The sequence below is a fragment of the Thermobia domestica genome, chromosome 12, assembly GCF_964235325.1.
Source record: "Thermobia domestica chromosome 12, izTheDome1.hap1.1, whole genome shotgun sequence".
Classification (NCBI taxonomy): domain Eukaryota; kingdom Metazoa; phylum Arthropoda; class Insecta; order Zygentoma; family Lepismatidae; genus Thermobia; species Thermobia domestica.
The window spans coordinates 203,372,387-203,388,617 of NC_137465.1; the positions used below are offsets into that span (position 1 = coordinate 203,372,387).

Here is a 16,231-nt window from a genome sequence, read left to right on the forward strand (position 1 = left end):
GAATAATAAACCATTCTCCATGTAATGCATCACTCAGTTCCTGAAAGAGGATTGAGACAGAAATCGGAGCCTAAATGGACTACAGATCTTCTATTATGTTCAAGTCTGAGGAGTGTGCGGACCAGGGGAGGTGTTGAACTTCACCCTGATGTTGCTCAAACTACGTCGTAACAGCTCTAGCTGTTGAATGGGAGCATTACCATTAGGATACAGCGTTATTGCCCAGAAATGTCTGGAGCATAGGATGCACACAGTTCCTGTACATAAATCTGATCAGATGTTCCTATACAATAAAGATTATTCAGCAAATTAACTTGGAGTAAGTAGGAACAAAACATGTCATCAAACTCTACAACTAATAAGAAAATGTGAAATAGTTTTGATGAAGTTTTATTATTTATCTTCATTATTAAGAACAGAAACACAGTAACACACTTTACTATTTGTAAGAACTAATATTTTCCAATACTAAGAGTGTCTGTGATACATATTCTAAAATCACACTTTCACCGTTTGCTATAAACTCCGAATCCACTAACTCACTAATTGGTTTGTCCAAGTGTGCACTTAAAGAGTGTCCATCACAATAACGAAACAAACGAAGCTTTGGCGCATTTAACTCATTGTTTCTGTTTCTGACATTCAACAACGACGCCACTGAATCAATTACCTTCCCAACACTCCAGTACTTGGATACGAACACAGGCTTCGCAGGTTGCTTCAGATCCAGAGGAGGATACACCAAAAAATAAACTCTTTCCTCCACAGGTAACGCTTGCTTTCCCACAGCCCTGCCTTTTAACTTCATTAGCTGCACTTGAGCAGCAGTTTTACTGGATTTTGGTTTTCTCTTTGCAGATTCTAGTCTCTTGGTCACTTCGCGATCAACTGCTTCCTGAATCTCGCTGGCCTTCTGCTGCTGAAGTTTGTGTCGCGCTTTCTCTTCGTCCGTTGGTGGCTTCCATGAGGGACAGCTGTGGTCTTCTGCGTGGCGGTGTTTCAAACAAAAATGTTTCTTGCATTCCACACATAACATCTCTACCTGGTCAACAGTCTTACAGTCACTCACTTCACAGACCCACGACTGTACTTCATGACTCTGCAATACAAAAAAACAGACACAACTTTATTCGAAAGAGAATTAAATAAATTACTCGTCTAAATTAAAGCCTTTGACTTTACAAATTTGTGTTTTTCAGGAAAATATTCCTAAACATAAAAAAACAGAGAAATAACGTTCTGAAATTAATGCTAAGTAATAACTTAATAGCTTTCTCTTTATTTATGCAGATTTTTTTTGAAAGTAAGTGTTGAAATAAAATAAAATGAAATAAAATCTTTAAGTTTTTACGTCTCACGGCTATGCCAGCTAGGTTTAGGGATACGGTGATAGAATAAATGAAATGGTGGAATGAAGAAATGGGAAAAAACGGGAGAACCACGAGAAAACCCAAGTACACGGTGTTTGTCTACCACAAAGCTAACTTGGCGCGAGCTGGGATCGAAGCAAAGATTTAATGCAGCAGAGATAAACGCTCTATCACTGATCCACCGCAACACAAGTGTTGAAAATCATATGACAAGCATCGGAACTGTATCTTAAGATTTCATCTTCAGAAGCAAAGTAAAACACTCTTAAGCCTACAAAAATTTAGCACCCTCTCTTAATACACTGTGAATGCACATTCTTTTAAACTAAATTTGGCTTTGATGTGCACGCCTGGTTAAAGAAAAGAATTACATTTATTTGAAATACTATACCGTTCCGTAAGGACAAAATAAAGGAATCTTTCTTTTTATAAGGACTGAATAAAAAACAAAACTGCTATAATTGTTATTGGCAGAGAAAATACGATTTATATTGCTTTAATTGTAACTGCTACTCATACCTATGACCTGTCAAACCTATGGGAGGTGACATACAGCGTCAAGACGTCCATCTTTGTTGATATGTCGATGAAAAGGCCCTATTCAGGAAGTGATTCTTGCATCTTGGGGATGAGATTGTAGTGGCACGGATTCATATTCGGGGAACAAATTGATATTACGAGTAACTTCCATCGCCAGTTACACATGAGTACTTGCACAGTGTTAGCAAGTACGATGATGGATGTCATAATACGGAACAAAGGTTCGTCCCTGACGTACAGAACGTTGCACAATTCTCTTATGTTACAATAAACTGCGCCCTCACACCACTACCTTCCACAGGATAAATCGTGCTTGGATGAGATCAAGGATGTTTCTGCTCATTGGACTGCCGTTCCGAGAATGGTTCATACTAAAGCAAACACCAAAAATATAGGCGGGTTGCGCGCTCACCTTACAGCTTGCTGTTGTCAACTCTCCCTTATCATGTGCCACCTCCTTCCCCTCCTGTTGCAGGAGTAAGCAGACGACAGCCGTTTACCCAGCCACAGCTCAAAGCCTGCGTTCTGCTGTAACCAATCTTCAACACGCGCGCGAAACATGAAACCTTGACAGTGACTGAGCAAGACAAATGTAAATGTGGCAAGTGCGTAGGTTGCTAGTTGGCTGTTGCTCTCTCCACCCACTTTTTGTTGCGCGCGCAACCCGCCTATATTTTTGGCGTTTGCTTTAGGGAACTTAGGTTTCGTCTATAGTGTTGATCTGTCCAAAGTGCTGAGCAACTGCATAGCGTTGCCACTTTTGCATGTCGGTGATTTGATGAGGTATCCACCGCACTCAATCTTCCGTACTTAGAAAATATTGCAGAAGAACATGGATTTGTGACATATGTTTACGTCTGCATCTAGTTCATAGAGTTACATCAGCGATCCACTCCAGCAGGAACGAAAGGAAATGGATTCCGTGGTTGTCCTAAACAGCATCCTACCTTTCCGAAATATCTTCAGACATTCTCCCACTGTTTGATACGGCAACACTTCGTCATCCATGCTTCACGCAGTCCTTGGAAAGTCCAGTGCACTCTAACCACGTGTCGAGCTCCTTCGTAGCTAAGCAGTTAGCGTACGCGCCTTTAGCATGGGAGACTCGGGTTCGATTCCCGGCGGAAGCTCATGTCGTTCGGATTCCTCGTTAATCAGTAGGTCCACATCTCATATAGCCTCACTGCTGAACGGGACATTAAACTCAAAGTCAACTGAACTCTAACCACGCGTCACATGAATTTTGATGTCCGCACGTTGTTCCATATTATATTATGGTTCTTGAGCTCCTTACTTAACTTCACTACGATAACCGTTCCTACTCGCAACATCTATACATGTAACCTTCCACTGTTGCCTTCCGAATAAGGGTTGCTATCTAATCATTCTCACGTGATAGCAGTGTTACCACTTGTTATCCAGCCTATATATAGTCTTGTTTCTTAACTCGTTGCCACCAATCTTTCTTTAAAGGTACGTAACTTCACTACTTTACGCCGAGCATTTCAGTATTTTGAGTTAAAATAAACATATTTAATAGCTAAAAAAGACTCACATTAGTTTCATTTACTTCCAATTATGGATAAGAGTACAGGATTTTTACCAAGAGGAGCATGGACAGAAACTTTTGAACAAGATTCTAGATTAATTTCAAGATTTTATGTATTAAAAGTTTTAGTTTTGTGGATAGAAGACAATAATTTTATTTTATATGAAGAGTTTTCAGCCTAAAACTTTTGCATTCGGTCTTTCAATATCTTCAGGAAGTGAGAAAGAAAGCAAATTTTTATAGCATAGTTATTCCTATTTCAAGTATATTTTTCTTTCACCAAGGTCAATCTGGATAACGATCTAATGTAAAACTGAAGGAATGAACTTACATCACTTGAAAACTAACCTATTCATATACTGTAAGTATAAAATAATCAATTGCATAGAGGATACTCTTAAAGCACCTAAGAAAAACTTCCGGATTATAATTAGTAACAACGAATGCTTCCCAAATGTAAAATGGGATTCAAAAACTCTCAAAGCAAATTTAGGTAGTACTCTAAAAATATAACATATTCCAAAGTTGTAGCTGCTAATAAGTAAGTTAATAAAAAAAAAAAAAAAAAAAAAAAAAAAAAAAAAAAAAAAAAAAAAAAAAGGCAAAGATTTGAGAAATGTAAATTCAGACAATTCTATCAATTTAAGATAAATTCCAATATCTTCAAATGTCAATGAGCAATCGACAAAAAAACTCTGTTAACATTATACACACACTATAGAGAATATTCATAAGTGTTATCATTCAATATCGTAAGAAATGCAGTCTGACCAACTCGATACGGACTTTTTTCTTATTATTATTTTCAAATGGGATTACATCAAGTTATTACAAATACAAGATGAGTGGATAAAAGTGAATAAAAATATATGTCTAATATATAGCATTGCTGCTTTTTTTAATAGTAATTTAAAGTTACTCGTTGCTCCAACTTTCATCTATGTATCAGAAAATATGCTCCAAAAGACTGTAAAATATATTAGAAAAGGTTATGGAAATCAAAAAGTCTCTGAAACGCTAATCATTTCTTAATTTTCAACTGCAGTCTAGTACACTCCCATTTCAAGTGCGCTCCTGCCACCACGGTATGGCGCGTCATCTAGTTGCGGATCGAGGAGGTCTCCAGAAATGGAGGTTAGCTGTGAATATGTTGAATAGGCAGTCGTGGTCCTCCAATTTGACAGTATGGCGTGAGACTAACAATCTCATACTATATATATAAGTATTTATTCAGAAACATTCACAGAATCCTCGGACCAGGACTGATAACTTGGCACGACCTTAGTAAAGTAAGTGGACATGAGATTTGCAACATGAAAGACAAGAAGTCTTTATAGGACAGGCGCATTAAAATCTGTAACAAATGAGTTAGAGAAATATAAGATAGACTTGGTGAGAGTTCAGAAATTAGACTGGAAGGAAATGGAGTGGGATCGGAAATTTTACATTCTTTTATAAGGAAGGAAATAAAAATCACCAACTGCGAATGGGGCTTTTTGGTCACAAACCAATATCAGCAATTAAACGTGCCCGATTTGTCAATGATAAGACATTCTTTTCTTACTCTTAAGGTGTGATATTATTGTTCTAAATGTACATGCCCCAACAGAATATAAGGATGACGATACAAAGGACAGTTTTTATCAAGTAGAACGGGTATTTGACCAACTCCCGCAAATCCTATATGAAAACTTTATTAGATGATTTCAATAAGAAGATAGGACAAGAGGATATTTCCAACAGATTATAGGAAACGGAAGTCTTCATAAGGAGATTAGGGACTGCAACATCTACAAGCCTTATCGTAAAGAGTATAAAATTCTCACGGCGTGACATTCATAAATATACTTGGACTTCACCAGATGGAAAAACATAATCAATTGATTTTCGGTCATTTAGAGGAGCTGATTGTGACACTGACCACTATCTGGTAGTCACGCAATTATACGAGAAAGACTATCCTTAAAAAACGGAAATAATCAGCATCTAATAACGAAGAGTTTAATTTCAAGAAATTACAACAACTTTCGACGAGAGGAGAATGGAAATACCAGATTTAAGTGTCCAAGTGTCCGATACATTCTCGGTTTCAGAAGGTCCCTATCCCCCTAATATTAAGGATACTTCAATTAAAATTAGGAACAGCATTAAAATTTCAGCGAAACTAAAACTGGAACACGTGGAAATACATAGGAATAAACTATGGTCCGACCAGAAGTATACAAACTGGAAGAAGAGAGAAAACAGGCAAAACTGAGTTGGCTAAAAAGCCCAAACTATAGAAATACCATAGACATCACGCGGGAAACTTTCAAAACTTTTAGAACAAAGTAACGTGATTTATTTTGAAAGCTAAAGATACTGAACTTTCAGATAATAGTCAAAACAAAAATATTTGGGGCATATATAAAGGAATCAACCAATTTAAGAAAGACCATCAATCTCACGCTTATACAGTATATTAAAGAAAGCGGATGGAATAATATAGATAGGAAGTTATCTTTCACAATTTGTTTAAAAAACAAACAAACAAACAAACAAACACACACACACACACACACACACACACACACACACACACACACACACACACACACACACACACACACACACACACACACACACACACACACACACACACACACACACACACACACACACACACACACACACACACACACACACACACACACACACACACACACACACACACACACACACACACAAACGTGCAGGAAGTGAAATGCATACAGCAGAACCGTATATTCCGGGGCTTAACCGAACAGAAATAGAGACTGCTATAAAGAAATTCAAAAAAACACGAATGCCTGGATGTAGATGAAATTACCGCTGAGTTAATTTTTAGCTAGAAGGAAAAATGTAAAGGCATACAAAAACTCATTCTTCTCAACTACAGCAACGAGGAATTGACACAAAAGTGGAAAAAAAAAAAAAAATCCATCATTGTTCCAATTCACAAGAAAGGTGACAAAACGATATATATATATATTTTGTCAACATCCTACAAAATCCTTCCAAACATTCTGTTAGCAAGATTGACTCCACACACAGATAAAATTATTGGAGATAATTGCTCTTGCTCCACCGGACATATCTTTGAAAATGATGGTCCCAGGAACGAAGAGTCACCCAAATAAGATTCACCACATTGGTGCTATTCAAAATGATATAGGTGATATGAAGGACTTTCTTTTAATTGTATATGCTTCACACGATGTGATTCAGTTTTGTCAATTTCCCAAAAAGGCAAAATCTCTGTTTACAAAAACGTTACAGAGTAATAAGGAACTGAAAGAGAAACTAAGTATTTTTAATAATCCTCAAGTGTCAGCTGATGCTGTGGCTAAAGCTGATGAATCTTTCTTTCTGCCACTATAATCTTTCTTTCTGCCACTATACGGGTCAAAAGAGATCAGCAACTAGTCACCTTACATCACAAATTCTATGCGAAGACAACTGCCAAACAGTTTATACATTCGCAGTTTAACTTAGTTGTACTTCCACCTACAACAGCAGCTACTCGTGAGCATTTACTCAGAGTCTTTTATCAGGTGTAACAATGGCGTGGTGTTAACATGGACCCTTTACGGTGGAGTTGGAAGATAGTCAATGGTTATCTACGTCCCATACCAACTTCGAAGTCCGGTGCTCCTGAAGACTTACTGCATTTTACCTTCTATTTCTGCACCGACGACTGTGAAGGAAGTTATGAGTGCCGGAGAGGTATGTTAAAATGCTCAACCATGTGTATGTACTGTGTAGGAGATTGATGTATCAACAGGGACATAGACTATGAAGTAGAAGTGCATGGAGATTTAGTAATTCCCGAATAGGAAGATGTCAATCATATCGAAGACGAGACATTCTAAGATGTCAAATATCCTCGTTTCGAATAGACCGAGATTCAAATAAAAGTAAGTTACTTTTAATCGATAATTATCTAAGTTTGAAACCATTAAATAATAAAGAATTAATTTTGAACCTTTTCCTAGCTCAAATGTTACGAAATTTTACATGTTACTTAAAATGATTTTATCAATAATTTTGTATACATATCAAATGCCTACGACTAATCTGGCGTGCAAAGAACAGAACAATTTTTGCACAAAGAAGTCCCTAAAATTTTTGGATTTTTCCTTCCCAAAGTCAACATCGGGGTTTGTAAAAGATATTGAAGCCTTTTCAAATGCCTATCACTGATAATTTCATTCAAAACTTGTGGATGCAGAGGTGAAAATTTTAGAATATTTAGCCAAGAGGGAATTTATCGCATTACGTAAACCTAATTTTTAAAAATCCTAGCTTTAGAAGATATTAATATTACGTACTTTTAATGTTTTACTGAGAAGGGTTTAGCCAACGATCTGCACATATTTTATATTTCTTCTCCCTACAATGTTGTAATAAACATCCAAAAACTCAATTTTTCACTTCTGTTCTGAGAAATTTTGTGGAATTTCCCTTTTTTTTCCTTTCGGTAAAATGTAAATTTCCTCAACTTTAAACATCTTTTCAAAGAGGTATAGTTTAACTCTCTGCTGTGTTTACAACCTGTATTATAGTCAGTTAAAGTAAATGCTATGGTTTCCACGAAAACTTTTAGCGTTTGAAATAGGCTACCCGATATGGCGGCCATAGTGACCAAACCCGACGCGGGATTCTTTGTGACTTTGCTGAATAGAGTATAATGATCATTTTAGGATTTTTTTTTTTCTTTTTTGAATGTTCGGGTTTAAACCTAATTGCACTGTACTGGACTGGAAGTTTTATAGGACATCACTGGCAGCTGACTATATTTTACAAAGACCCACACTGTATGATATTTTGGCCGCACGTAACTATTTCTCATTCGATCTTACGTCACACAGGTCGATAACATCTGTACTGGAGGAATTCGCGGATAAGATTTACAGAAGCGTACGTCGTAGTGTGTATGAACAGATTCCAAAATTTTGAACTTATTTTCTGGACAATGGATAATAACGAACTTGTAGTGAAATTAAACCAAATGTTTGTGTTACAGTTTCTCTTTACCTAAGGTAACCTTAATTGTCATAATTTTTAGTTTTATCCATGAACAGAATTCCCTATTGCAGTCTCACATTTGCGTCTCCCACTTAGATTTATTTGACAATAGTATTCTTTGTAATTAACATCTAACGTTCTTGCCTTTAGCAAGTGGTGGAGTAGCCTCCAATTCATAGGTGCTCTATAAGCGAGTTTTGCTCCATCTACCTGGTTTTCCTGTTGTGAGTTATCATGTGTTTAAATTCTAAACTTTAAGATCGAACCCAAAACCTCTCAAGACAGACTAATGTAATACTTCTTTCTTTAGTGTTATAAGGTGTCAGAATTTTTTAAAGTAAAAATTTGTGGATAGTGTTTTAAACGCTAACCCTCTCAGATTTATACAGCATCAATAACTCTTATATATAGTTACAATGAAATTTTAGTTTGTTCATAATATTTAAATGAACTTTGCTCCTCGAAATCTAATAAAACTTCAGAACAATTATTGCTAGCATTATTAAACCTTTCAATAAAACTTTTTTGTCGTTGAACGTTACCCTAACCTATACAAATATAAATGAAAGTGACTATGTTTGTGACTTAATAACTCCTGAAATACCCAACTGATCTCGATCAAATTTTCAAGAGATGAGGTTCGAGCCTGGGATGGTTTTATCGTTTCATTTTGACGGTGCAACTCAGTGGAAGGGGAGGGAGAGATATTTAAAAATGATCGACATTTGTCGAAACCATAGTTTCGGGGTTGCTGAGATGAACAATGAGTTCCGATGCCGTTCAAATCCATTATCAGCCCCGCAACTTAGGGGAGGGATATATATATATATATATATATATATATATATATATATATATATATATATATATATATATATATATATATATATATAAAATATAAATGATCAAAAATGACCGATATTAGTGCTGAATCCACAGTTTTCGGAGTCGCTGAGACGAACAGTGACATTTCCGATGCAGTTTAAATCCAAACTCAATCCTTTATGTCCAAAATGGAACTCTGCTAGTAGCTTTATAAACAATTCGTTGAAATTACAGTGCGTCCACCAATTTGCACTTTCTCTATTCTATCGATTGACCAATTATCTTTGATTCCTGTGCTTTTCTTAAAAAATAAAAGATTTTCCTTTCAGAATGAGGTAATTAAATATTTTTTTATGTTATAACGGGAAAAACCAAGAAAAAACTTTGCTCGAAACTGTTAACGAGAAATTTCCATTTCTCTCACATAACTTCTTCAAAACTGCAGTGAAAAATAAATGTATCAGCTTAAAGAAACAGTCAACGATAATTTAAAAGCCCAAGTACCAGTGGTAGACATTAAATATTAGTTATGCTTATATTAATTTCTCAGTCTTTTAGCTTATACAGTGTTTGACCGGAAAGTAGTAGGACTGATTTTTTCCCGCCAAAACGTGGAGGGGGATGTTACTGCGATGGTAGGGTGGGGATGGGGGGTCAGCTACCAGCGCACCAGTCGCCAGTGGTCTCCAAGCCTTCACGGAGTGTAGATCGATTTTAAGGTAAACTCCTTTCAAGGTGCCTTGTTATCTCCACAATGTATCGTTTGTTAGAGGAGCGTTATTACGCGGTGAAGTTTAGCGTCAAACTGGGTAAATCTGCGAGTGAGACACATGACATGATCAAGACTGCTTATAGGAGTAATGCCATGGGTCGATCAAAGCCCGCACGAGCAAGTCGAAAATGAAAGTGATGTTCGTTATCTTTTTTGACTGCACAGGAGTGGTTCACAGAGAATTTGTACCTCCTGGTCAGACTGTGAATGCTGCAGACGTGGAAGTACGTGACTCAGAAAACTAGTCGCTCGCGTCCGTCCAGCAATCGCTGGATCATGAAAGCTTCATCACGACAATGCGCCGAACCACACTGCCTTTGCTGTCATGGACTTCCTGACCAAACAGCATCAGACAGCTTTTCCAGCCACCCTACAGCCCAGATGTAGCTCCTGCAGACTTCTTCCTCTTCCCCCGACTAAAAAGGATCTTGAAAGGACGGCATCACGGCTCGGTCTAGGCCATTCAAGAGGCCGTAACGAGGGAGCTGTAGAGCATTCCAGTTTCTGCGTTCCAGGGAGTCTTCAGTGATTGGCACAGTCACTGGAAACGTTGTGCTGATGCAGAAGGGGCATATTTTGAAAACTATTAAGCCGATATGTCAAAATTGTGATTTTTTTTTTTTTTTTTTTTTTTTTTTTTAAAATTCATTCCTAGTACTTTTCGGGCAAAGCCTGCCTGTATTAAGAAGAGAATACAAAACAGTACTTACTGGAGATTTAACTTCTTTAACAACTGTACATGCATGAGCTTCAGCTTTATAATGTTCGTTACAAAATATTTTTTCACACAAATCACATTTGAAAGGAAGAAAGTCCAGCTGTTTGCACTCTCGGAAGGCACAGTGTTTACCAAGATCAGGAAACTCAGCCATCTTCTACAAGAAAAATTTTCAAATACAGAGTGAAAATTTTAATTCTTTACAATAAAGTACATTGAACAACTAAACACAAGATACAAATTATGGGCTGCTCTAAAATGAAACTTATAATTTATAGGTTAGAGAGTCGTCTGAAGCACCAAAACTATCTTATATGCTTGGATAAATTTCTTTATAATGGCTTATCGTTTGTTTACATTAGAAGAAGACAAAAACAACAATTAAGTACATTCTCAATTTAGGCAAAGAAAATTAATACAATATCAGCACACTAAAGAAGTTGCACACCGCAGTATTTAAATCTGTTAAAGCGGACAAAGCTGAAATTAATTCAAATACCAAATAAAAGTGGATTGAGATCTTTTTTCACTGAGGTCTTATATTTCAAAAGTATAATTTTATACCTAGATTTAGGCCTCCCATTATAGTTGCCAGATTTCTAAAATCGACAAGAAAGACAATTTGCCCCATTCATCTCTACAAAGTTCCGCGATTTACTGATGTGCTATTACTGCATTATACGAAGAAAATAAAAATTGAAAAAAAAAAAAAAAAAAAAAAAAGACAAACGTAACTTGAAGAGAAATTAGTATATACAGGTATAGTAAAGTCCCCTGACATAGAGTAACTCTTGTTATTATCAGAGTTATAACAAAATGTAAGAGGGGAAACCGTCTCCAAATATAATGTTTTCAATTCAAAGTGAAGGATTTTTTTAAATCGGACGAGCCGTTTGGGCTGTACACACTTTATACGCCCAATGTTAAATGAAAATGCAACGTTGCCATTTACCTGGACCCACAACGTAAGTGAATGAAGTTATTGTCTTCTACGCTAACGTGTCAATGGCCAGCCCCCATTTCAAACATGTCCCTATTCATGATACTCTTACAAAAGTTATCCACCTCCTGGTAAATGGCAACGTTGCAGTTTTGTTTAACATTGGATGTATAAAGAGTGTACAGTCCAAACGGCTCGTTCGATTTAAAAAAAATCCTTCACTTTAGATTGAAAACAGCATATTTGGAGATGGTTTCCCCTCTTACATTTTGTTGCAACTCTGATAATAACAGAGTTACCTTATGCGAGGGGACTTTTCAGACACCCTGTATATTTCAGACACCAAAAGAAAGGATATTTAGTGGTACTTCTTCTTACGTTGAAGGGCTTCGATTAGAACTTTGTCACTTAAAAATGTTATAAACATGTCTTAGATTAACTATGATTATCATTACTAATTTGTCCATAAATTGTATAAATTTAAACTTCTGCTTTTATTGTATCTACACTGAATCAATTTCTAGTGTGTCTATCCACACAAATTTTATTTTTGGAAATAAAATTGATATTTTCATTTAGCATTGCACTTGGATCGAAAAAATGTAAGAAAATTTGTAGTTTTGAAGTTTGTAGGAGAATATTCTTTAAAAATAAAAATGAAAAATAGTTTTCTTCGTCTGATTTAACTAGCTTCCGCTTCTCAGATGCAACGATTTCCTTAACCAAACAGTATTCTTCATAGAATTCATCTATTTAAAGATCCCCAATTATTAACAAGAATTATTTTTAAGTAATAAAAGGTGGACAAAACAAATCCGACTTATTTACAATCCAGGACACTAATTTTTCTCCTTCAAACTGGACGGACCCGGCTGGCAACCCTGCTTCTTATTAATCCGGAAAATTAGTAGCTCGGCACAGACACTACTTTGTAAATAGACATTTAATCTGGAGTCTATGAAGTTACAGGTCCACAGCACAACGTAAGTCAACAATGAATAAACACATTATAGGCTCCAGAGAGGATGGTTCAACAACTTCAAGCTTATCTAAGCCCTTATATCAGCTACAAACTGATGTCGCAGTTGGAAACAACAGAAAAAATAGTTGTCACATGCCAAAAAGCCAGCTAGGTCCGTTCATATCAAATGTAAATAATTGACCATTTTATAATCTGATTTTTTTAAAAAAAGATTCCTACATGATCACAGAATCCAAAAATAATAATTTTAATTTTTTATTGTCTTTCCAACTCCGATGGCAGCCAATTTTGTTTGGCATCTACTTAACTAACTAATTCTAGGACCTATGAGCCCGGAGATTCAATCCCGCATTCACAAAAGCACTCCATTGATTTCTGTCCTTAGCAAACTGAATCCAATCTCTAATTTGTATTCCTGTTTCTGCGAGATCCATCTTACTGCTCTTTCTCGGATTTTTTTTTCCAGTTCAAGCTTTGAAAACGTTTCTACTTTCTTCCATTTTGGTTACACCAGGGCGCAAAATTTCCGGTCGCCAGGTCGCCACTAGAAACTGAGATCTGGTGACCAGTGCTCAGTAGGAATGGTTTCTGCCTAAACTCACACGGCTGCGCAGTTTCTATTTCACACGAAAATAATTGTCGCTGAGTGAGAGAAAACACGGAATATGATGCCTACACAACGAACATGGAAAATGAATTCTTTACAACGTTGTAATTCACCCATTTTCCACCCTCAATCGAAATGGTTTCTATCCTGGCGCGTGTGGTTTTGAAATTTTATGCCCTGATGTAATCTCTTTCTTTGCCAGACCCAAGCGCGAGGGGAGGTTCTCGTAATTTGCACGTGAGAGATACTTGCGACTATCATTTTTGGATTGCCGAGTGCATCTGACTTTGAAATTTTGCGCCCTGGGCTACATGACCAGCCCACCTGAGCCTTCGAAATTTGATGATCCTAACAATGTTCTTTTAAACGGTTTAAATTATGCAGTTGCTCATTATGAAGCTTCCGCCATTCCTCATTCCCGTTCCTCTTGGGTTCGAATATTCGCCTCAGTATTTTATTCTCACTTTCAGTCCGTGATTTTCCATCAAAGCAAGTGACTATGTTTCGCAACCATATAGCACAACAAGCATAATTATCGTTTATATATTTTGAGCATCGGATTTTTCGACAGAATTCGCGAACACGAAAGACGGTGGAATAAATAATAAAATGAACTTCCTACTTTCAATCAACATTTAATTTCTGCGTGGATCTAGTTTTGGTCCGTTAATATTGATCTCAGATACTTGACAGTATTCATTTTGTCGACAGTATTATTTGACTTTTTAACGTACCCATAACCTGGTGTCGTACAAGCAAGTTTAATTTCTGGGTATTTAGTTTTCTCTCCATTTAGTGTCCCTGCAGGTGTTTACTAATAACTCTGCATCTCCTTCTACTGTTCTCATATCATTCCCTATCAGATTTACACCATTAGCATATCTCATAGTCTGGCGAGTGCTATTCATTTCTAAGCCCTGGTTGCAATCTTTAATTTTCCTTATAGTGCATTCTAGGACAAAAACTGAAAATAATGGCGACAACGCATGTTCTTGTTTGAGGCCATTTTCGACATGAAATCTCGTGGACAAGTATTACCCAACTCGAACTTTATGTCAATTTTTTAAAGATGTTAGGACAAAGATTAAAAGTCTAAAATTTGGAAACAGGTATAATCCAGATTAATTCAGGCAGGCAAAGAAAAAAATCCTGATAACCTCAAAACTCAGAACAAACAAAGTAAGCCGTAATTTTTCTTTTTTATTAAAAAAAAAAAAAAAAAAAATCCTGTCCCGAGATACAGGTTGTCAAATGTGACGCCTCGAGAGCCATTTCTCACGTACGAAGTTCGACAAAATATAAATGCTCTCTCTCTCTCTCTGGAACGGTTTAAGATGTTTTGATGCTTTTCGTTACATTTAGAAGACAATAATTTATTGATTTAAATTATATCTTCCATTTGGATGTGTTCAAGTACTCGTGTTGAAGCCTTTTTTTTAAGTGCCACTCCCAAAAATTTTGTAACTGCTAATCAATGCCATACAGTACTACATTCACTGTACTTTAAAGTTAATTACTTATCATTTCTAAATGCTCTCATTACGGCGAGGGTGTGAAAAGGCAATCAAATTATCTGCTACTTCAATTGAAAACAGAAAAAATACATTTAATTACGTACTGTAACTTACTGCAAGTACCACTGCAAAGCTAATTAATTGAAAGTGATCTAATGTCCTTTTTCTTCAGTTGTTAACATATTACTAACCTATAACAAATTGGAGCGCAGAGCACATCATGAACCTTAGTAACTGCTACTTACCTTTCTGCTCTAAAATAACCTTTTCTAATTTCCGAGCTACGACGGTTAAGACTGTCCTGACATAACGACAGGACTTGTAGTTGATAATTATAACTAATATTTTTTATTATAATCGTACCTGTATCTTAATATACTATTGCGCTTTTCTTCACTCAAGTTTCCTTAATCCAAATTTAATACTTGAATCTTTTACGAGAGCAGCTAATATTCAAAACCCATCATTCCTGTTTCAGGCTTTGCATTGTGTAATATCTGTATGCATACCCTTTAATAAATTTCTGAATAAATTTTAAAAAATAGTTGAGTTTATTTATTTAATTTCCTTGAATATATGTGTTCCTTTTGCTTTACCCTGTGTTGCTATAAAGAAATAACATTAGTCATCTTTGGAGATGAATACAGGAATCTGAGAGATCCACTGATTATACTCTTGTCTGTTCTTTAGGCTAAAGGAGACAGATGATTAGTGAAAGTGAATGATTATTTAAAAAAAAATATGGAATGCGAATGTGGAAGGAAATGAACAAACTCCAAGAAAACCTACAGACTCTATGCTGTCTATCACAAACTCATTTAACCTGGAATCGAACCGGAATCCCTCGCACCAGAGAACAGTCTACCACTGAGACACTATGCACTTGGAAACAGAATTTTGGAAGAGAAATGTGGGTAAGAATTAGTTAATTTCATAAATCAAAGTCCCCTATTTATCAAGCTTTCCTTTCCTTTCAGGTAATCCTAAACGCCACTTACCAGTTATGAAATCCTTGATGCTGTTCACTCAAAGCACCTAAAGCTAAATCCGCCCACTTCTGCTCGTGTTCCCTCAGAGTCATTTGGGAGTCTCCGTTGTCTGCCTCTGGATCAGGCAGCTCAACTAACGGCACAGCCACGTCGTCATTAGGCAGCTGTTCTTCACGCCAACGATCATCCACAATGTCTAACAGACGACCATTCGAACTCACTTGGCTGTCCATGCTAAAATTAAAACAAATACAAAACGTAAGAGATACAAGCGACAACGTAGGAAAAGTAAGAATTTTATTTATCACAAAGTAAGGTCACCAATAGCATATATCCTTTCTATAACTGGACTTTGCTTTAATAAATGTGACATGGCTCC

The 16,231-nt window shown here is 36.4% G+C and overlaps 1 protein-coding gene across 1 annotated transcript; it reads right to left on the bottom strand.

Annotated features, from left to right (window-relative positions):
- Nucleotides 1-374: 374 nt before the first annotated feature.
- On the bottom strand, nt 375-16,002 carry LOC145666946 (AN1-type zinc finger protein 1-like). The gene is made up of 3 exons (XM_081734566.1): nt 15,862-16,002; nt 10,813-10,977; nt 375-1,099 (listed from the first exon to the last, which is right to left on the bottom strand). Exons 2-3 carry the CDS (start codon nt 10,972-10,974, stop codon nt 440-442), a joined length of 822 nt encoding a protein of 273 aa, XP_081590692.1. The 5' UTR covers nt 10,975-10,977; nt 15,862-16,002; the 3' UTR covers nt 375-439.
- Between the last annotated feature and the right edge of the window lie 229 nt (nt 16,003-16,231).